This window comes from Phoxinus phoxinus, assembly GCF_949152265.1.
Source record: "Phoxinus phoxinus genome assembly, chromosome: 17".
NCBI classification, from domain to species: Eukaryota; Metazoa; Chordata; class Actinopteri; order Cypriniformes; family Leuciscidae; genus Phoxinus; species Phoxinus phoxinus.
Window position 1 is genome coordinate 2,693,195 of NC_136892.1, and position 24,744 is coordinate 2,717,938.

Consider the following 24,744-nt stretch of genomic DNA (forward strand, 5'->3'; position numbering starts at 1 on the left):
GTCAGGATTCATTGATTAATAAGAAGTAAAAATATTAGATATAGAAATATTTTGTAAAAAAAAAAATTTTTTTTTTTGAAAGAAATTAATACTTTTATTCTGCAAGGATGTGTTAAATTGATAAAAAGTGATAGTACAGATTTATATTGTTACAAAAGATTTCTATTTTGAATAATTCTTTTCAACTTTGTATTAATTAATGAATCCTGAAAAAAGTATCACTGAAAAAAACATTACAAAAATTACAAATATTTGAATTTTTATATTAAACCATTGATTTCTGAAGGATCATGTGACCCTGAAGACTGGAGTAATGATGCTGAAAATTCAGCTTTGATCACAGGAATAAATTACACTTTACTATATATTCACAAAATTGTAATAATATTTCACAATATTACTGTTTATACTGTATTTTTGATCAAGGAAATGCAGTCTTGGTAAGCAGAAGAGTAATGAGAATAGTAATGTTTCCAAACTTTTGACTGATACTGTTTGTAGGCCAATACATTCTTTCTTTAAAGAAGTTACATATTAATATCACATCATTAGTATGATTTCATACATCAGCCAGTGAGGAGTCCTGTGCAGAGCAAAGACAGTGAACGGGACAATAAACGATACGTAATTAGGTAGTTTATTTGTTCTAAAAAAGTGATAGGACCAATCCAAAACACGATAACATATTTAAATATCTTCATTTGAAGCCATATTTACAGATGTGCAGGGGTGGGTGACATAATTAACCCGTTAAAAAGGAAAGGAAACATCACCTTTACCAGTCAAAAACATAAATATGTCAAATAGAGGCACTTTTTTTGAACCAGTAAGGTTTTCTTATATAACACTGAATAGGAGATTGAGTGTTATTCTGCATATGTTCGATCTCCTGCGGTCAGGAGGTGTGTGTGTGTGTGTGTGAGTGTGTGTGTTCATCACTCTATCATACAGTACGAGGAAGATCATGCAACTGGTCAAGCTCTCTGTGTCTGTAGTTAAACACACAGGCCTCTGAACGAGGATGAAGTTGCTACGGGATCCTTGGCGTGTGGTTTTCTCCAGTTCCCACAGAGAGAAGCACAAGCTTGTGTGTGTGTGTGTGTTTGCTTGGTGTTGATCATCTGAGGCACTTGTGGAGCGGAGAAAAGGCTTCACACACCCGACCGGCCGCCCGAGATCACACATTTAGGATCTCAAACTCCTCTTCCGACTCAAAAAGCTTGTCTGGAGACTCGATGAACTCTAGAAGAAGAATGATGTTCAGGTTCTGAAACACAAATTCACTTTGCCTCTAGCGTGTCTGAAAGTCTTAGGCCCGGTTTACAGCTGGTGTTGAGATGTGTTTTGCTGGATCGGATCACAAGTAGACGAGAGACACATTCCCGTTTACCCCTGGGGTCTCATTTATAACCGTTGCGTCGCACAAAACAGGCCCAGAAAGAGCCGTACGCCACTTCCGACGCATAAGTTGTGATTTATAATAACAAACTTGACGGGAAAATTTGCGCACCTGCACGCAAACTCTGCGTACGAACTAGGGCTGTCAAACGATTAAAATATTTAATCGCGATTAATCGCATTAATGTCATTAGTTAACTCGCGATTAATCGCATTAATGTCATAGTTAACTCGCGATTAATCGCATTAATGTCATAGTTAACTCGCGATTAATCGCATTAATGTCATAGTTAACTCGCGATTAATCGCATTAATGTCATAGTTAACTCGCGATTAATCGCATTAATGTCATAGTTAACTCACGATTAATCGCATTAATGTCATAGTTAACTCGCGATTAATCGCATTAATGTCATAGTTAACTCGCGATTAATCGCATTAATGTCATAGTTAACTCGCGATTAATCACATTAATGTCATAGTTAACTCGCGATTAATCGCATTAATGTCATAGTTAACTCGCGATTAATCGCACATTTTTATCTATTCTAAATGTCTCTTGATTTCTTTTTGTCCCATTATTTTTTTTTATTTTAATGCTCTTATCAACATGGAAAAGTGGATCGGCTTGCTTTGTGCAAATGATTTTGATTGAAAACAACATATACTGTGTTCAATTTCACACTAACATTCTCACTTGGAGCAAATACTCTCTCACACAATGTAACACTGTCCATCAATAAAAGGGTGAAAGAAATACTGACGAGGTGACGTTACTGATGTTGACGAGTGGGCGTAGAAACGCATCAGTGGTGTGTGTGTGTGCTTGACCATCAAGTGGTATTTCAGACTGGACGTGCTGCGATGATCAGTTCACAACGACACAACACACAGATCACTTTGGTCTTGTCAACTAAACCATTTGGCAACTTTTTAAAAGTAAACTTTCCATTCAGAATCTTATTGGCCTCCATTTCGTCGTCTCGCGCTCATCATTCATCCTCTCAAAACGTAACGTTAAAGCGGGTCGCAGTCGCACACCGGACGAGAAGCGCAGCGCCGCGTATTTAAAATTCGAACACATTATTCTCTGAGTGTACACACACCGGCGGCGCCATTCTGCGCTTTTATTGCTGGCCATAAACTGAGAAAGTCCGATGTGCGATACGAGTTGTCCTAGACGCGGCTCGGCGCTGCGCTTCTCGTCCACTCTTTGGCCGGTTCGCATCACTTATTATTATTATCTGTCCCTAAAGTCCGGACCGAACTGGGAAAAGGGGCGTTCAAGTATGCGGCCCCCTGCGCTTGGAATCAGCTGCAAAATGTCCTGAATCTTCAGGTGCCTGTTTCATTGATTGATTTTAAATTACTTTTAAAAAACATGGAGGCGACACAAGCTGGCTGTAGATGTTATGACTGATTATTCGGACGATCCTTGCTGTTGTTATTTCTTGTGATAATGTATATGAAACTGATTTTTTATTTTTGTTATGATCTTATAACTATTTATTATTGGCACAAATTGTTATATGTTGTTGTTATATCTTATATGTTTTTATGTCTGTAATCTTGTTAATTGTGCTGCTGCCTGTCTTGGCCAGGACGCTCTTGGAAAAGAGATTTTTAATCTCAATGAGTCTTTTCTGGTTAAATAAAGGTAATAATCACAAACCCAAACAAGTGTGTGCGGCGACAAGTGTGTGTGGCGGCGCCTGTTGTTTTGTGTCTGGTCTGGTCTAGCTAGATCCGCTGTGGTGTTGTAGTTTTAATAACGTTACTAGTTGTTGCAAAAGCATGTGAAAAGAGCTACAAAGTTTGCTAGGCGTTAATCTCGCGATAAAAAAATTGACGCCGTTAACATGGGTTTTGTGGGTTTGCGTTAACGCCGTTAATAACGCGTTTAACGGACAGCCCTAGTACGAACGCTTTGGAGACGGAGCAGTTTGGCGACACCGATGGTGAGCTGGAGTTAAATGTCTTTTTGGTCACTTTTAGACAGAAAATCTAAAGAAAATGATACATATACAGAAAGATAATACAAATATAATTTCACTCACCAAGCCTATCACTTGAAGCAAATATCCACATCTTAACCCTTTAGAACCGGATGTGTCGTCGCCAACATGTCGGGATGATTTTTAATGAAACTTGGAAGGCGGGTGGCCGTTACTTTTTCACGTATCTTTACATATGGTGTGTGTGTGTGCCTAATATGAATGGACGCATTTGTATGTGTGCGTGTATGAAAAAAAGTGTCCTAAATGAAAACTGTGCAACCCAATGTCACAAAAAAGACTTGTATAGTTGTATTATACTTCATTTTTCAACTTTAAAGTGTTAGTTTCTTTCGTTCGTGATTGTTCAGTTTTTTTTTATATATATATAAAAGTCAGAAAATTTATTTATATGCATGCACGCGTTTGACACGAATTCGCGACTGACGCCAGAGTAAATTTTTTTTTAACTTTAGCGTCAATTCGCGCCGCGTTAACCAATCAGGAGCCTGCTTGCTGCTGTCACGTGGTGAAGTGACGTGATAAACGGGGGCAGGCCCGCTTTTCAGTTTATAAAGTCATTTAAAATGTTTGGCCTCAATAAATTATTTTGTAATGACTAAATGCCCGCGTGAAAGAAGGAAAGACATTGTTCAGATGTTAACTATGAATGTGACACTGAACACTTGCAGTCGTAGGCTACATTTCTGAATGAGATGAAGAAAAACTCAAATAATTAAAGAAGTCGTTTGACCTACGTTATAACGAGTCATTAATGTATTTTAACTTATATGTTTCATATAATAGAACCGAAGCTATAGATTGTGGATTTAAACAATTCTGGTTTACCAGCGGCAGACGTCAGGAGGACTAGCCGAGGTGAGGCTACTCCAGGCGGGTTACATGAGCGCTCGGTGATCGCCTGGATCGCACAACTCCGAAACGTCAGATCAAATTTTTAAATAGGCGCTATCTTTATAAATAAACCCCATATTAGAGCTTTAAACAACTACATTATCGACTGAACAACTCTTAAAACTACATTTCGAGACACAATAACAGTAGTATTTTTAAATTTCGCGGCCTTTCTTGCAAACAGAACCGCCTAGCACTGGCCCCTCCCACAAGAAGTGGATTTCGCCTCGGCCGCGCGTCAATTTCGCTTCAAACGCTTGGTTTGGACGCGCGAATGCATTCAAAATGTTTAAGCGTCAAACTAGACACGAATTTGACGCTCTATTCGCGTTTGGTGTGAACGCAGCATTACTGAAGTCATTTAATGGTCAAAATATTAATAAACAAACAAACTTCGAATATGATTTTTGGGCAAAAGTCAAAGCCCTAGTAGACGGAGAGAAGACGGCCTTTTAGTGGCTGTTTGATCACATGAGTGTTTACACTACGACAGCAAACCGGTGTAATGTGTTTTCAACTCCCTCTGGACGAGCTCAAAGCGGTTTAGACCCGTTTACTCCTGTGTTTAGAGTCGTCCACTCGTGAACCGATCGACTGAAACACATTAACACCAGCTGTTGATGATCGGCACATCACCTGCTCCTGTGGTCTGCACCTCTGGTTTGCTGGGAGGAACAAACGGAGGCCAATGAGAGGGATGCTTCTCCACCAGCTCGAACATACGCAAGTTTCTTTTCTTGAGGAGCTCCTTGAAATCAGAGAGAATTATTAAAAGCAAGTTAAAAGCATAAAGCAAGCAAGCAGACGTGCCAGTCTTACCTGCTGAACCAGATCACACCAGCTGTCAAAGTCCTCCTCGCTCTTGCAGAAGAAACCCTAGGGGACAAGCATTCACGTTAACTGGCCAATCAGAGCCAAGCCTGAACACACTCGACCATCTGCGGCTCACTCTCTCACTCATTCGCTTGGAAGTGAAATGGGAGTTTTTTAATGAGCTAAGAAGGTTTCACAGGCTCGTTATGTTTTGTAATGTGGACTCTCTGTAAAGCTGCTTTGAAATGATGTGTATTGTGAAAAGCGCTATACAAATAAACGTGAAGTGAACACACATACGCACAGACAGGGCTTTGATTAAAGCAATATGTACTCAATTACAATTCTGACAATTGTACACACTTTTATTTTGGGTGTAAAATACAATCAACAGTATGCAAAAGATCTGAGAAAAATATTTATGATAACATTACATAATAAATGCAATATTTTTTTTAATCAAATATCAATATTCAGATTTTGCTTCATGTAACAGAAGGTGCCCAAACATTTATGAACGGGCAAAAATACAAATTAGACGTGGGCTGAAAGTAAAAAATGTATTTAACTGCATTATATCCAACTGTATTATATTAAAATGCACTTTTTATATATATATATATATATATATATATATATATATATATATATTTTTTTTTTTTTCTACATTTCACTGCATAAAAACAACAACAACAACAAACAAAAACACATTGGTGGGCCAAATCTAAAATCATGTCTGATCTAAATGATCAGAGTTTTTGTTTTTAAATATTACTATTTAGGTACTCTTATTTCACTTTTAGCATTAGTTTAGTTTTAGTTTTGATTCAATTCTAGTTCAATGCTTAAATTGTCTATATGTCATAATCATTTGTTAACAAACAAGTATTCATTACTTGTCATTTTAGCTAACTATGATTTTTATATGTACATTTCTGAAATACATAACTTAGATAGTTACCTCTGATAACAGATCACTCTAAATTGTAATGTGGACTAAAAATACATGTGAAATGAATTGAATATTGCATTTATTCTGGGTAATATCGCTCAAGCAATCGGATCAATGTTTCTGTACTTTTCCCATGATTCACGGTTTCTGTGCCATTCTCATTATTTTGAAACCGGCCTGATGACTCCCTACAGGAGTTTCCCTTTTCAGGAAATACACACAAAATGATGTCAAAATATCCTCATAATCACAGTCAGATTTGTCTTAAGTGAACGTAAACAGTTGAGAACACGTGTATCGGTGTATTGGATCTGTGCAGCTCTTAAAGTGACAGCAACCTAATAAACCTGCTGCCGTCTGTGTCATTAATGTTCATTAAAACCACTCACTGCTCTCGACTGACTCACTTGTGTAGCTTCAATAAGGATTAATCTATATTTCATTTATACAGTGAAGACTATGCAGTGTTATTTTACATGTTAATTTCTGTACCTGAACGTTGTTCTTATTTGTGCTATCGCTAATTTGTTTATTTGCTCTTATTTTATTACTGACTGTTTTCTGGTCTTTAATAATGTTTGAACCTTATATTAGTTAGGCTAGTTGTATTTGTGTTAAAAACCATAAGCACAAGTTCCTCGAGTAAGTGTTGTTCAGACTGCTGATTTTTGTTCATGGTATTCAATGTTTTGCAAAAGACACAAAATAAATATGTTTGATATCTAAATGTTTTACTTTTCTTTTCTTTTTTTACCTTATTGGAATTGAAACTGGGAATCGATTCAAACAATACCCAAACCTAGCCTTGGTGAACAAGGCCCTGTTCACAGCTGGTGTTAATGTGTTTCAGTCGATCGGATCACGAGTGGACGACTCTAAACACAAACTCATGTGATCGAACAGCCACTAAAGACCGTCTTCTCTCCGTCTACTGAATAATGAGTGAACATTATGAGAAGAGATCTAGCCAGACGGGTTTAAACTTTATCAGCTGAAGACACAAGTTTAGTTTGAAGAGAATCGCACCAAACACAATGTTCTCTCAGCGTTCCTGGTTTCTAACACACACTCACAGCGTTCAGCTGGTCTTGTGGCTGTCAGAGCAGAAACTAAAGCTGATGCTCTCCGTGTGTTTCTGTCGTGTTCATATGTAAATTGCGTGATCTTATTTCGTCCATTAGATTGAAAGATCTGAAAAAACACACATTTACCCGCCCATAGACCCGCCCCTGAAGAAATCAGGACAGAAGTGGTTTAAAGTGGACAGAGGAGACGGATTAAAACACCAGGTGTAAACGGGAATGTGTCTCTCGTCTACTTGTGATCCGATCCACCAAAACGCATCTCAATACCAGCTGTAAACCGGGCCTTAGAGCAGTTTTTCAAAAACATGAAAACATGTTTTAAACATGGTTTATCTTGGGCGGGGAGAAATGCTAAACGAGGTTGGGCTGAAGGGAAGCACACAGAGTCTGATCTCTCACCAGTGCAACCGAAGGGTCCAGGCTGGTGATCTTCATGCGGTGAGGGGTCCTCTGACAGTGATAGCTCTGGTCGTCCACAGCACTGCCTGACTCAGAGTCCACGGCCTGCTGCGTAGTGTGAGGGTCCAGATAGATCAACTCGTCATCTGAAGAAGCACAAATGATAAAGCCTCTATGACACATTTTCCAGGATAAAGCGTCACTTTTTTATTAATTTTCATAGGAATCATTAGCTGCGTTTCCACTGTCGGGCCAGTGCGAGCTAGGGCTTTAAACGGGCCGGGTGGGGACAATAGCCTCGGGTCTGGAGAAACGCCACTGGCACGCACTAACACACTCGCTTTTGGCCCGACAGTGGAAACGAGACTGGCACGCACTAACACACACGCTTTTGGCCCGACAGTGGAAACACGACTGGCACACACTAACACACTCGCTTTTGGCCCGACAGTGGAAACGAGACCGGCACACACTAACACACTTGCTTTTGGCCCGACAGTGGAAACACGACTGGCACACACTAACACACTCGCTTTTGGCCCGACAGTGGAAACACGACTGGCACACACTAACACACTCGCTTTTGGCCCGACAGTGGAAACGAGACTGGCACACACTAACACACTCGCTTTTGGCCCGACAGTGGAAACACGACTGGCACACACTAACACACTCGCTTTTGGCCCGACAGTGGAAACACGACTGGCACACACTAACACACTCGCTTTTGGCCCGACAGTGGAAACGAGACTGGCACACACTAACACACTCGCTTTTGGCCCGACAGTGGAAACACGACTGGCACACACTAACACACTCGCTTTTGGCCCGACAGTGGAAACGAGACCGGCACACACTAACACACTCGCTTTTGGCCCGACAGTGGAAACACGACTGGCACACACTAACACACTCGCTTTTGGCCCGACAGTGGAAACGAGACCGGCACACACTAACACACTCGCTTTTGGCCCGACAGTGGAAACACGACTGGCACACACTAACACACTCGCTTTTGGCCCGACAGTGGAAACGAGACCGGCACACACTAACACACTCGCTTTTGGCCCGACAGTGGAAACGAGACTGGCACACACTAACACACTCGCTTTTGGCCCGACAGTGGAAACACGACTGGCACACACTAACACACTCGCTTTTGGCCCGACAGTGGAAACGAGACTGGCACACACTAACACACTCGCTTTTGGCCCGACAGTGGAAACACGACTGGCACACACTAACACACTCGCTTTTGGCCCGACAGTGGAAACGAGACCGGCACACACTAACACACTCGCTTTTGGCCCGACAGTGGAAACACGACTGGCACACACTAACACACTCGCTTTTGGCCCGACAGTGGAAACGAGACTGGCACACACTAACACACTCGCTTTTGGCCCGACAGTGGAAACGAGACCGGCACACACTAACACTCGCTTTTGGCCCGACAGTGGAAACGAGACTGGCACACACTAACACACTCGCTTTTGGCCCGACAGTGGAAACGAGACCGGCACACACTAACACACTCGCTTTTGGCCCGACAGTGGAAACGAGACTGGCACACACTAACACACTCGCTTTTGGCCCGACAGTGGAAACACGACTGGCACACACTAACACACTCGCTTTTGGCCCGACAGTGGAAACGAGACCGGCACACACTAACACACTCGCTTTTGGCCCGACAGTGGAAACACGACTGGCACACACTAACACACTCGCTTTTGGCCCGACAGTGGAAACGAGACTGGCACACACTAACACACTCGCTTTTGGCCCGACAGTGGAAACGAGACCGGCACACACTAACACACTCGCTTTTGGCCCGACAGTGGAAACACGACTGGCACACACTAACACACTCGCTTTTGGCCCGACAGTGGAAACGAGACTGGCACACACTAACACACTCGCTTTTGGCCCGACAGTGGAAACGAGACCGGCACACACTAACACTCGCTTTTGGCCCGACAGTGGAAACGAGACTGGCACACACTAACACTCGCTTTTGGCCCGACAGTGGAAACGAGACTGGCACACACTAACACACTCGCTTTTGGCCCGACAGTGGAAACACGACTGGCACACACTAACACACTCGCTTTTGGCCCGACAGTGGAAACGAGACTGGCACACACTAACACACTCGCTTTTGGCCCGACAGTGGAAACGAGACCGGCACACACTAACACTCGCTTTTGGCCCGACAGTGGAAACGAGACTGGCACACACTAACACTCGCTTTTGGCCCGACAGTGGAAACGAGACTGGCACACACTAACACACTCGCTTTTGGCCCGACAGTGGAAACGAGACTGGCACACACTAACACACTCGCTTTTGGCCCGACAGTGGAAACGAGACTGGCACACACTAACACTCGCTTTTGGCCCGACAGTGGAAACGAGACTGGCACACACTAACACACTCGCTTTTGGCCCGACAGTGGAAACGAGACCGGCACACACTAACACTCGCTTTTGGCCCGACAGTGGAAACGAGACTGGCACACACTAACACTCGCTTTTGGCCCGACAGTGGAAACGAGACTGGCACACACTAACACACTCGCTTTTGGCCCGACAGTGGAAACGAGACCGGCACACACTAACACACTCGCTTTTGGCCCGACAGTGGAAACGAGACTGGCACACACTAACACACTCGCTTTTGGCCCGACAGTGGAAACGAGACCGGCACACACTAACACTCGCTTTTGGCCCGACAGTGGAAACGAGACTGGCACACACTAACACTCGCTTTTGGCCCGACAGTGGAAACGAGACTGGCACACACTAACACACTCGCTTTTGGCCCGACAGTGGAAACGAGACCGGCACACACTAACACACTCGCTTTTGGCCCGACAGTGGAAACGAGACTGGCACACACTAACACACTCGCTTTTGGCCCGACAGTGGAAACACGACTGGCACACACTAACACACTCGCTTTTGGCCCGACAGTGGAAACGAGACCGGCACACACTAACACACTCGCTTTTGGCCCGACAGTGGAAACACGACTGGCACACACTAACACACTCGCTTTTGGCCCGACAGTGGAAACACGACTGGCACACACTAACACACTCGCTTTTGGCCCGACAGTGGAAACGAGACCGGCACACACTAACACACTCGCTTTTGGCCCGACAGTGGAAACGAGACTGGCACACACTAACACACTCGCTTTTGGCCCGACAGTGGAAACGAGACTGGCACACACTAACACACTCGCTTTTGGCCCGACAGTGGAAACGAGACCGGCACACACTAACACACTCGCTTTTGGCCCGACAGTGGAAACGAGACCGGCACACACTAACACACTCGCTTTTGGCCCGACAGTGGAAACGAGACCGGCACACACTAACACACTCGCTTTTGGCCCGACAGTGGAAACGAGACTGGCACACACTAACACTCGCTTTTGGCCCGACAGTGGAAACGAGACTGGCACACACTAACACTCGCTTTTGGCCCGACAGTGGAAACGAGACTGGCACACACTAACACACTCGCTTTTGGCCCGACAGTGGAAACGAGACCGGCACACACTAACACACTCGCTTTTGGCCCGACAGTGGAAACGAGACCGGCACACACTAACACACTCGCTTTTGGCCCGACAGTGGAAACGAGACCGGCACACACTAACACACTCGCTTTTGGCCCGACAGTGGAAACACGACTGGCACACACTAACACACTCGCTTTTGGCCCGACAGTGGAAACGAGACTGGCACACACTAACACACTCGCTTTTGGCCCGACAGTGGAAACACGACTGGCACACACTAACACACTCGCTTTTGGCCCGACAGTGGAAACGAGACTGGCACACACTAACACACTCGCTTTTGGCCCGACAGTGGAAACGAGACCGGCACACACTAACACACTCGCTTTTGGCCCGACAGTGGAAACACGACTGGCACACACTAACACACTCGCTTTTGGCCCGACAGTGGAAACGAGACTGGCACACACTAACACACTCGCTTTTGGCCCGACAGTGGAAACGAGACCGGCACACACTAACACACTCGCTTTTGGCCCGACAGTAGAAACGAGACCGGCACACACTAACACTCGCTTTTGGCCCGACAGTGGAAACGAGACCGGCACACACTAACACTCGCTTTTGGCCCGACAGTGGAAACACGACTGGCACACACTAACACACTCGCTTTTGGCCCGACAGTGGAAACGAGACCGGCACACACTAACACTCGCTTTTGGCCCGACAGTGGAAACGAGACCGGCACACACTAACACACTCGCTTTTGGCCCGACAGTGGAAACGAGACTGGCACACACTAACACTCGCTTTTGGCCCGACAGTGGAAACGAGACCGGCACACACTAACACACTCGCTTTTGGCCCGACAGTGGAAACGAGACTGGCACACACTAACACACTCGCTTTTGGCCCGACAGTGGAAACGAGACTGGCACACACTAACACACTCGCTTTTGGCCCGACAGTGGAAACGAGACCGGCACACACTAACACACTCGCTTTTGGCCCGACAGTGGAAACGAGACCGGCACACACTAACACACTCGCTTTTGGCCCGACAGTGGAAACGAGACCGGCACACACTAACACACTCGCTTTTGGCCCGACAGTGGAAACGAGACTGGCACACACTAACACACTCGCTTTTGGCCCGACAGTGGAAACACGACTGGCACACACTAACACACTCGCTTTTGGCCCGACAGTGGAAACGAGACTGGCACACACTAACACACTCGCTTTTGGCCCGACAGTGGAAACGAGACTGGCACACACTAACACACTCGCTTTTGGCCCGACAGTGGAAACGAGACCGGCACACACTAACACACTCGCTTTTGGCCCGACAGTGGAAACGAGACCGGCACACACTAACACACTCGCTTTTGGCCCGACAGTGGAAACGAGACTGGCACACACTAACACTCGCTTTTGGCCCGACAGTGGAAACACGACTGGCACACACTAACACACTCGCTTTTGGCCCGACAGTGGAAACGAGACTGGCACACACTAACACACTCGCTTTTGGCCCGACAGTGGAAACGAGACCGGCACACACTAACACTCGCTTTTGGCCCGACAGTGGAAACGAGACTGGCACACACTAACACACTCGCTTTTGGCCCGACAGTGGAAACGAGACTGGCACACACTAACACACTCGCTTTTGGCCCGACAGTGGAAACGAGACCGGCACACACTAACACACTCGCTTTTGGCCCGACAGTGGAAACACGACTGGCACACACTAACACACTCGCTTTTGGCCCGACAGTGGAAACGAGACTGGCACACACTAACACACTCGCTTTTGGCCCGACAGTGGAAACGAGACCGGCACACACTAACACACTCGCTTTTGGCCCGACAGTGGAAACGAGACTGGCACACACTAACACTCGCTTTTGGCCCGACAGTGGAAACGAGACTGGCACACACTAACACACTCGCTTTTGGCCCGACAGTGGAAACGAGACCGGCACACACTAACACACTCGCTTTTGGCCCGACAGTGGAAACGAGACTGGCACACACTAACACTCGCTTTTGGCCCGACAGTGGAAACGAGACTGGCACACACTAACACACTCGCTTTTGGCCCGACAGTGGAAACGAGACTGGCACACACTAACACTCGCTTTTGGCCCGACAGTGGAAACGAGACCGGCACACACTAACACACTCGCTTTTGGCCCGACAGTGGAAACGAGACTGGCACACACTAACACACTCGCTTTTGGCCCGACAGTGGAAACGAGACTGGCACACACTAACACTCGCTTTTGGCCCGACAGTGGAAACGAGACCGGCACACACTAACACACTCGCTTTTGGCCCGACAGTGGAAACGAGACCGGCACACACTAACACTCGCTTTTGGCCCGACAGTGGAAACGAGACCGGCACACACTAACACACTCGCTTTTGGCCCGACAGTGGAAACGAGACTGGCACACACTAACACACTCGCTTTTGGCCCGACAGTGGAAACGAGACCGGCACACACTAACACACTCGCTTTTGGCCCGACAGTGGAAACGAGACTGGCACACACTAACACTCGCTTTTGGCCCGACAGTGGAAACGAGACTGGCACACACTAACACTCGCTTTTGGCCCGACAGTGGAAACGAGACCGGCACACACTAACACACTCGCTTTTGGCCCGACAGTGGAAACGAGACTGGCACACACTAACACACTCGCTTTTGGCCCGACAGTGGAAACGAGACCGGCACACACTAACACACTCGCTTTTGGCCCGACAGTGGAAACGAGACCGGCACACACTAACACACTCGCTTTTGGCCCGACAGTGGAAACGAGACCGGCACACACTAACACACTCGCTTTTGGCCCGACAGTGGAAACGAGACTGGCACACACTAACACTCGCTTTTGGCCCGACAGTGGAAACGAGACCGGCACACACTAACACTCGCTTTTGGCCCGACAGTGGAAACGAGACCGGCACACACTAACACACTCGCTTTTGGCCCGACAGTGGAAACGAGACCGGCACACACTAACACTCGCTTTTGGCCCGACAGTGGAAACGAGACCGGCACACACTAACACACTCGCTTTTGGCCCGACAGTGGAAACGAGACCGGCACACACTAACACACTCGCTTTTGGCCCGACAGTGGAAACACGACTGGCACACACTAACACTCGCTTTTGGCCCGACAGTGGAAACGAGACCGGCACACACTAACACACTCGCTTTTGGCCCGACAGTGGAAACGAGACCGGCACACACTAACACTCGCTTTTGGCCCGACAGTGGAAAGACGGCGGTTGCGGAAGAATCATCAGAGTTTCAAAACTTAGATTGAGAAAACTCACCAATAAATCCAATAAAATAAAAGGCCAGGTTGGGCTTTCCTCCCAAAACACCACATGACTGAGGCATCTTGAAGCACTCCTAGGAGAAGAAGATATGAAACATGTGATACATGAAGATCGTGCACTTGGGCTGAACATCAGAGAAGCGTCATACTTTGAAGGCCTGAATGTAGACGGGGTTGATGCTGTTGATGCCCATTCGCAGAGGAATGACCAGGAGCAGGGGCCTCCAGTCCAGGGGCCGTTGTGTGTGAAGATGAAGAGCCTCCGACCCACGCTCCTCTTCCCAATCACAGGCACCGGGCCTGGGCCTGAACTCCCGGCCCGGCTGCTGACACTGCTTCTCTGCTCGTCGAGAGGAGTGGAGGAGAGAAACAAGAAGAGTTAAAGGGTTCACTGTGTGATTTTTAGCGGCATCTGGTGGTGAGGTTGTGGATTGCACCCAACAGAAGTTACGGTGGCCGACAGGAAGTGATGTCGTCGTCTGAGACAGCAGAGAGTAGCCAGTTAAACAATGAGGTTTCTTTACAAAGATAAATTAAGAAATTATGTTTACTTAATTATTCAGTAAAACGATATTGCGAATATTATTGTCACTTGTTCATCATTGTGTCAGTGTTTTATTCGCTAACTTTAGCTTTAGCTTCTTTGCACGAAGAACAACATAGTGAGGAAACGCGTGTGTATGTTCAAGGCCAATACCGGTCTATATGGGTTCACGAAACCAATCAGGCTCCGAGTCAGTACTGTGAATACCACTGTATGTACATGGAGACATTTCACAACTTATAGGCCAGTTTCTGACGGCTAAAATTAGCTTCTTGTTCAATTTGCCTCTGTCAGACTCCGCACTGAAGAGAGATTACGCGCGCTCCACTGACTTCACTCCTATTAGTTGTCGCTCCCGAAAGTCGCTCTTCATTTGCATAAAGTTAAACAGATCTCCACTTTGTCGCATCGCCAGACACGCCCCATCAGGTCGCCAACGGCCGCGATCGCGCGTGTCGCCGGAAAACGCCCGCTCCCCATTGAAATGAATGGTAACGTGACGCTTGTAGTGTGAACGCAGATTTAGGCTTGCTTAGTTGTGGATTAAAACACAATTAATATTCAGTAATATAAATTTTACTGCACAAACACCATCAGATGAGAACAAAACTCGCACTGAATTCAGCTGAATAATAATGACACTACTATACAGCTGAAAGTCAAATAGTTTACTGATGAACTTTGCAACATTTACACTTATTTTGATGCTTTAAAACAATCTGTATTGTATAAAGCACTATATAAATAAATGTGACTTGACTAATAAGAGACACTTACTGATGTCTTCAATGACGACTGTGTTGTCCATTGACACATACACAGCCAGAGTATTCCAGTCGTCAAACAGGGCCAGTTTCCTGCAAGCACAGATATTGCCCATTAGTTCACCCCAACTTTTGCATTTAAAGCTACAATATGTAAGAATGTTGAGATAAAATTTCCAAAAATCACACAGTATGATATATTTCCTGCAGTTGTGTACTAATATCTAGATTTTTAATTTCAGAGAAATTCCCATTTTTATAATGGCCCGTCCCTGTTCACTGTCGTAATATCCGCGCTATCCCCGGTTTCCGCTCGTTCTGCCATAGTAACCATGGCGACAGACGCGGACAACTGCGTTACGTCTAGCGACGCGCTCGCGCTGTTGTTGTTTCGTTCAAACATTATGGACCATGGCAAGCAGACTTTGGGACAAAAGGAGAACTAAACCGAGGATCAATATCAGCATGGCGTTTTTGAGACGCCGAGAGCTAGCGTCCGCGACTAACTTCGACTCGACAGAGACGCCGCTCGTACATGTACTTTATTAGACAGGTGAGCAAATGTACATAAAACTAATCAATGTAATACTCAACATGATGAAATGTTAGAATATGATCAGTATGTTATTCTAATGTTGATCTAGCTTACTGCTGGTAACACATAGAATAACATTATAACTTTAACACACTCAATGCAGGTTAGTGTGATAGTGTAGAGCGAGTGAACAGCGCTGCGTTACCTCACAAGTTTCATTCGTCTAATAAACTGTCCTGTAGTAATTCAGCACTTGCGTTCGTTAGAATTAAATGTCCTTATTCCTTTATATCCGCGGGACTCGCGTGTGACGCTGATATCTGTCTCTCATTAGCAATCGCACTCTGCTTCACACCACAGTCATGATAAAAACATCAATGTATTCACTCATCCATAAACATTATTAGATCATCAGCTTGACGACAAGTTTTTTTAAAGGCCGAAAGACGAGAACTGTTGCGCACTTCTACAGGAAGTGAGATCCATAAATGAGGAGTCGCATAACCAAAAGCTTGTGACCCAATTTACAATTTAGAGTGATTTTTATCAGAGGTGACTGTCTAAGTCAAGTATTTCAGAAATGTACATATAAAGTCATAGTTAGCTAAACATTTATTAATTTAAACAATGTAATAATTTAAGCAATAAACAATGAGCTCATTGAAGGCTTTGAGCTAATTTGTGGGGTTCATTTGCATATTCATAGAACTGCGTATATTAAATGAGGCAAGGGTGTCGAGTTACATTCAAGCTATTTTAAGGCATGAATATTTTTTTTTCAAGGAAAAAAACGATTAAATATGTCATGAGAGGAGTTTTAAGGGATACAAATATTGACTTCAGGGGGACTTTAAAAAAGTTTGAAATTTTAAAAAGCAGGTCCCTTTTAATACAGATCATTGGATTTGTATTAAATATTATTTTCAAGAATGTTTGGCATAGAAGAAAAGACACTTGCTTGAGGACTTGCGCCACTGTGTTCGGTCCATACCATTCTCCTACAGATTTGCCCTCGCCAACGCCCATCTGAGCTGCACACACACACACACAATACACTTCAGTACCACTGCGCTGTACAGCACTCACACACACACACACACACACACACACACGCACGCACGGACGCACGCACGCACGCACACACACACACTATAAGCCTCACCCATCTGATGGATAGAGTAGCAGCTGTCCTTCTTGTCCAGAAAGCAGCTCAGGATACGCTGATACTCTGTGGCCTGAAGCTTCTCTGGATCCCAGCGCCAGTCTAGACCAGTGAAGAAGAGCAGCGTTCAGAACCCTTCACTACAGTATAGCATGAGCTAGCGGTGTGACGAGACCCTCATGTCACGATTCAATACAATCACGATACTGAACTCACGATACGATATTATCGCGATACTCCAAGACAGATGATAAAAGGTTAACAGAAATTTCTGATTATTAAAATGCTACATTTGGTTTTACATTGTGTGTGTAAATGAATAGTGTTGGACTTGAAGCTGAAACCCAAAGCACAGGACAATAGAGACACCAGAATAACAATATTCAACAATATGCTTGATCTCTGTCACTGACTAGATATATTTAAAATAATGTAGGACACTTTTTACTGGTAACATCAGACATTTGGCATTATCAGCACCACAAATATTCCCACATTACATTATTATACATTACATTCAATATTATAGTAGTTTAATGTCTGACACTAAAACAGACATTTTATTATAGGTAAACTATCCACAATATATATTGATGCATTTTTGTATTGCGATATATTGTGACACGAAATATTATTACACCCCTATTATGAGAAGCATAACTAGGAGTGTGCGATATTGAAAAAAATAAATATATATCAATATTTTCTGGGATTTTATCGATAAAGATAATTAGACGCTATTTTGCTGGACGTGTTTATTGTGTTGATACCTGTACAGGTTTAGGACTGCCGTGAACAGCTGACTACTACAAATTGATATTCTTCATATTCTGTGCGGTGGTCAGTTCACAGCAGTGACAGAAATAATAATTTCCAACAAGTTTTAATGGATTTTTACCTTTTATGGGCATTTTTAACTTCATAAAGCCAGCTAATTAAATGTATGCATCAACATTTGTCAAAATTCTTACATTTAATCAATATCAATCATATAATCAATAGGAAACACAGAAGCTGCATCTGAAGTGGTGTTTATATGCATTTACTCAGACTGTTTAATGCAGCTCAGAGGGACATGAATGTGTTTAACCTGCAGTTACACATGCAGAAAATTATGTGCTGATGTTTTAAACATAAGACGTTGAATATTGATATTTGAAATAGTAGGTGACAGCAAATCAGTGTTAATGAGTCAAGCATTTGACTCTCAAAGCTTTTAATAATCGTTTATATGTCTGTGGTGTTTTTAATGTTGTTTATGTGTCTATGTGGTGTTTTTAATGTTGTTTATGTGTCTATGTGGTGTTTTTAATCTGCTTTAAGACTAACCATGTGTAAGTTCATAAGTGGACAGCATCGCTGAGTATTTTCTGCTTAAAACTGCAGTGAACCAAAGACAGTTTCAAAAACACGGTTTGAAATCGCTGGTGTTTCTGACGTCACAAACTACCTTGTAACCAATCAGATCAACGTGTGATCGTCAACCAGTGGATCTCTGAGTGATTGAGTGTGTGGAGGCGGGGCTCGTTTGCATATTCATAGAACCGCGCATACTAAATGAGGCAAGGGTGTCGAGTTACATTCAAGATATTTTAAGACATGAAGAATTTTTTTCAAGGAAAAACATTTAAATATGTAATTTTGGTGATCAAATATGAGTTTTAAGGGATACAATGATTGACTACAGGGGGACTTGAACTATATATAAATATAAAAGACATACAAAGGTAGTTTTGCCCTTTTATCTTGAATATTGGGTGCATTATAAATGCATTTTAATAGACTAAATCACGTAGTGTGTATGTGCACTCTCTAGTGTTTTTGTAAAGTGAGGGATAAACTCAATAATTTTAGATTGCACATCATTAAAACGACAATTACAATGTAATGTCAATATACTGTTAATTTAATGTCAATGTAATGACAATTACAATATTATTGTAACCCGTTTCCAGCACCTACACCAATCTGGGAGACATTTGCTATTGACTTCTTGTTTATTGAACTGTTGTATAAAATCAACACACATTTGTAACCATAACCGTGCTGATAAAAATGGCACTCTTCATGTGATATTAATACTATGATATTGATACTCAATAACGTCAGATCGCACATTGTTAAAGGGGTGGTGTAATGCCCTTTTCACAAGATGTAAAATACATCTCTGATGTCCCCAGAGTGTGTGTGTGTGTGTGTGAAGTTTTAGCTCAAAATACTCCACAGATATTTTTATATAGCATGTTAAAATTGTCACTTTTTGAGGGTGAGCAAAAACACACCGTTTTGTGTCTGTCCCTTTAAATGCAAATGAGCTGCTGCTCCGGCACAGGGGGCGGAGCTACAAGAGCTTGTGTCCTTTTACCTCACACACACACACACACACACACTCACACACACTCACACACACACACACATGCACTGAAATTTTATGTTTAAACCGAAGTCAGACAATAATGGAGAGACTCAAGAAGAAGTGACAACATGTAGAAGCAACAGGACATTTCTGAATGGTTAGTTGATGAATTTATGCAGATTACGTGGAGTTATCTTCTAGTCATTGATTAGCATATTCCGTCATGATAATATAAATTGTGCTCCGGGGGCGGGGTTTATGTAAATTATAGGGTTGGTGATGTCACTAGCCCGGGAGGAATGTCGTGTAGTCTCTACCAGTCGTTTGTTGTAGTTCTTAAAAAGCAATTTCTGTAAAAGCAAATATCTCCCTTTGCTCTGAACTTTGAGTGTTGTAACTTTGCAGATGTTGTTTATGATCAAACAGCAACATTACACACTCACTAAAGTTAGAAAAGTCAAATCATAATCAACCACCCCTTTAAAACGGCAATTACACAATCTGTGCGGCGTTTGCTTACCTCGTCCGAGGTGCCGGCAGACCAAAGCCTGCGCCAGGATCATCTGTCCACAGCGGAGCATGCACCCCCACCCCGCGTCTGAGCAAGGGCCTGTTCCTCCTGCGCTCACACACACAGCCCACGCTTAATTATACAGCCCAAGCTGACCAACGTGCTTCACAAAACACAGGGTTCCCACGCCTCGGTTAACTTCACTTTCAAGCACCTTCCATGTCCAATACCCTCAAACTCAAGGACTTCATGTGGGGACACATTTCAAGTGAGCGCAAGTTTACATCGTGTGTTACCGCTTTCGTGTGTCAAACACAACTATGCAAAAAAGGTAAACACAACTATATATTTTTTTGGGCTTTTTTTTTTGGGCCATATGACAGAGATCTGATATTCTATTTGTCGCATTTCTGTTTTGCATAAAACTGAAGAATTTAGGGAAGCCACTTTTTCACTTCCGAAACCGATACTGAAATAGCTTTGGGTATTTGCAGATACCGATATCAATCCGATATTTTTATTTTATTCTTGAACTAATACTAATAGTAATAATAATAATAAAATATATGGAAGCTAGGGATGAACCGATACCAGTTTTTTCAGAACCGACCCGATACCAAAAATTCTGAGTACCGGTATCTACCGATACAGCACAGATTTTTTTTGAATCAAGTAGAATTTCTACTTGTGCTTTATGGTGACTTTATGGTGCTTTATAATGTATTTGTGCCTTTTGTGAGACTTAACAATGACCGAATAGTATACGCACGCAAAATATCGGATTTGGATCGGCCTTGTCTGACCGATACCCGATCCGGCCAAAATGGCAGTAGCGGAGCCGATACCGATACTGAATATCGGATCGGTGCATCCTTACGTAAAATGATCGGATATTAACTTATGCATGAAACATTGAGGTATCATCGTAGTAGTTTCATGCGCACGTGAACGTCACGGCAACGTACCTCACGCGGGAAACACTCAACGTAACGTGTAAATGCTAACGTAAATCAAGCAAGCTAGTGTGCATAAGCCACGAAGTGTTGGCCACATAAAACATTAGCGGACCTGGTGGGAATAATATGGAGTTTTTTCCCAAAAAATTATTGCACAAAATAAATTCAAGCACTTTCGTATCGATGTGTGTCTATTTTCAAAAACTTCCCAGGGCCTTGACTTTTTTTTTTTTTTTCAGATTCACAAACTTTCAAGGATTTCGAGGACCCGTGGGAACCCTGATCATAAAACAAGAACACGTCAGATATGTAGAAAAGTAGAACATTAAAAAAGACATTAAAAAAAGCATCTGCCAAATGCATAAATATAAATGTAAAATACATAGCTAAAAAAAAACTGACACAAATGACTGATTATTAAAGGCAAGTGAGTAAAAAACAGACAAACGCCTGCCCTCGGACACACTTATCTAACACACTTATCTAACACATTAATCAGCAAGTCCTGGTTTGAATACGATCCACTTCTTTAGACTAGTTTTCTTGCCACTTACCTATAGGAGAAAACTTCTTCCTGTATGTGAACCACAGTCGGGACCGCACATCCGAGAGCAGCTCTGACTTCTCTGGAAGAGATCAAATTATGTTTTAGTTTTAGCTGAAGGATATAAGTAACTATTTTACAGTGTCTTTGTTATACATTTATCCCAATTTGTTTTTCTGTTTTCCTGATAAGTGACTTTTATTTACACTGGTGAGAATCCAGCGCTTTATTTTATTTGTGGATATATATTTTTTCTAGGGATGCACAATATATCGGCCACTATATTGGTATCGGCCGATATGTGTCATTTTTACTGTTATCGTTATCGGCCCGATAAAACAATTGATTCTGAATTGCTTAAAATATGATTGGAATCACTTCAAAAAAGGAAAATACAGTAAAGTGCAACATGTGCAGCGCAAGTCTGTCATATCGGCTACATAACATTGACATAACAATGAGAACATTATAATTGTGTGTTTGGGAAATGGATTTAATGTTGAGACTTTTGTTTTGTAATCAAGCTCTCAGAAATTATATAAAAATTTGGATTTAGATTTACCGGCCAATATATAGTTTATCGGCTTTCAAACATAAAGAATTATCGGTTATCGTATCGGCCAAAATGTTCATATAATCGGTGCATCCCTAATTTTCTCCCAGCGCACACAGACTTGTGTTTTACTTCCTTATTGTTAAGGGGCTATATGTAAAAATGTTCATGTATTAATAACTTTTTTATTGCCAATGTGTGAACAGCTTGTAATAGGGGTGTAACGGTACATGTATTCGTACCGGACCGTTTCGGTACAGGACTTTCGGTACGGTTCACATGTGCACCGAATGCAATCTGTCACGTAAATTAGGCTAGTTTTGTGTGCGGAACATGCGTCAATACCGAGTTTCCACACAAACATATTAAGTGTCGGAAGTCTCCGCGTTGCACTGATTAAATCTGATTAATCGTTTTTGTGATTCAAATACATGTAAAATATTACCATAACATCTGTCTACCTGTGTGCGGAAATTTGTTTATGTTGCTGTGACAACGAAACGCGTGCATGCGCGCCTGTGTTAAGAGCGCTTGTTGCTCCATGCGCGCTGATGTGCTCATCTGTGGACATTTCCAAATGCCTTTCAGTTGCTTAACAAAAGCGGGCTTTCCACACAAACAAACGTACATGTGTCATTAGTATGAGAAAAAAAAATGGGATTTTAACTCTCGGGTTGGGCTCGGACATAAATATCTTTATGCCTGTCGGGCTTGGGTCGGGTTCGGTTACTGCTGTCTAAAGTCTACTGCCTAAAATTCGGCCCGATCACCACATACACAGCTTTAGCCCAGCCTCTCGCTAGCTAGCGTCATGGCCAGTATTGGTTTAAGAGTATTTTATTTAGTGGAGAACTTTGCAGCAGTATATTATTTCTTATTCTTTTTTTATTTTATATATTTTTTATTAATTATATTTTATTAAAAAGTGTTTAAAAAAGTGTAAACAAATTGTTTAAATTTTTTTTATAGTAAACAACCAGCAGTTTAATGTTTTGCATTTCTTTCCCTTACTGTACCGAAAATGAACCGAACCGTGACTTTAAAACCGAGGTACGTACCGAACCGTGATTTTTGCGTACCGTTACACCCCTAGCTTGTAACCAAACGTAACAAAAGAGACCTTCCCCAACTTCCCATAGGTTGTCTATGAAAGCCAGTAGACTTATTTATTACGTGAATGACTTTGTTTTTGCTGGGAGATTCATAAGGATGTGACGTTATATATATATATATATATATATATATATATATTAACGTATATATAGGAGATATATATATATATATATATATTACAATGCTCAGCATCAGCCATCAAAATAACCAATATCAGTTGATTATAAGTATTTACTATAGTAATAACAGTAAATGATGCATAATTACAAGCAACTAAACCTTAAGTTGTTAATATTACACAGTACTTACTTGTATAATTACATTGTAATAAGGACACCTTAAGTGTAATCAAAATGTAATATCTTAATTAGTGGTAAACCAATACGGCTTTTGAGGCTAGAGCAGAGTAGCTGATATATTAATGATATAATAAATTCCAATTCAGAAATAGTGAGTGTGTTGAAATATTGAACTGATTTTGCATTATGAACTTGTCTTACTTGTTTTAACATTGTAGCATTCTCCCAGGATCCACACTGGCTCGTCGGCTTCGGGAAGCTCTTCTAGATACTCGGAAAACTGATTCTCATACTTGGCTAGAACTGGAAAGATTAGAGTTGCGACACACTGTCAACATGCATTGCACTTTCTGACTGTCACCCTGAAATCCTGATGAAGCAATGGTAATACCATAATAATTACATGTTTATGTACTTTGTATTTACGAGGTACTACCATGGTAAATATCTTCAAAACATGGTGTATGTCCACAAACATGGTATTACCACGGTAATTTGTTGATGTCAATGCCAACGACGTTATAGAGTAATAACTGTGAACAACAACAACAACAACAACAACAGGGACTCGTGGAATAAACAAACTCTATTTTTGTCTGCATTTGTAAATCATAGATTCATAGGCCACTGTAGAACAATGAGAAAACTTGAAACTCAGTTACGAAATGTCCTCTGGAAAAATCCCTAACAGATCTTACTAGATTTTTATCGACGCTTTTATAACTTAAGACGTCGCCTGAACATTGTCGGTGGAATTAATCGATACTTTGCAGACCAATTTCGTATTTATTTTAACCATAAAATCCCTACCTGCCTCCATCCTCGGCCCGTCATCGGATACAAATACATCGCGGTGCACTGTGGGTAATGTCGTCGAAGTCTGAGTCGTTCCAATAGTGGACGGCGCCATAAAAACTACAATGACCAGATTTTGAGGCTGAGACGCGGAAGTCGAATACTA

General features: G+C 42.9%; 1 protein-coding gene across 1 annotated transcript; it reads right to left on the reverse strand.

The window, feature by feature from the left end:
- Positions 1-616: 616 nt before the first annotated feature.
- On the reverse strand, positions 617-24,643 carry atg4a (autophagy related 4A, cysteine peptidase). The gene is made up of 13 exons (XM_079585044.1): positions 24,594-24,643; positions 23,985-24,086; positions 21,829-21,900; positions 20,328-20,426; positions 17,452-17,553; positions 17,248-17,320; positions 15,768-15,847; positions 14,596-14,786; positions 14,442-14,520; positions 7,557-7,702; positions 5,127-5,183; positions 4,944-5,055; positions 617-1,242 (listed from the first exon to the last, which is right to left on the reverse strand). Exons 1-13 carry the CDS (start codon positions 24,601-24,603, stop codon positions 1,178-1,180), a joined length of 1,188 nt encoding a protein of 395 aa, XP_079441170.1. The 5' UTR covers positions 24,604-24,643; the 3' UTR covers positions 617-1,177.
- Between the last annotated feature and the right edge of the window lie 101 nt (positions 24,644-24,744).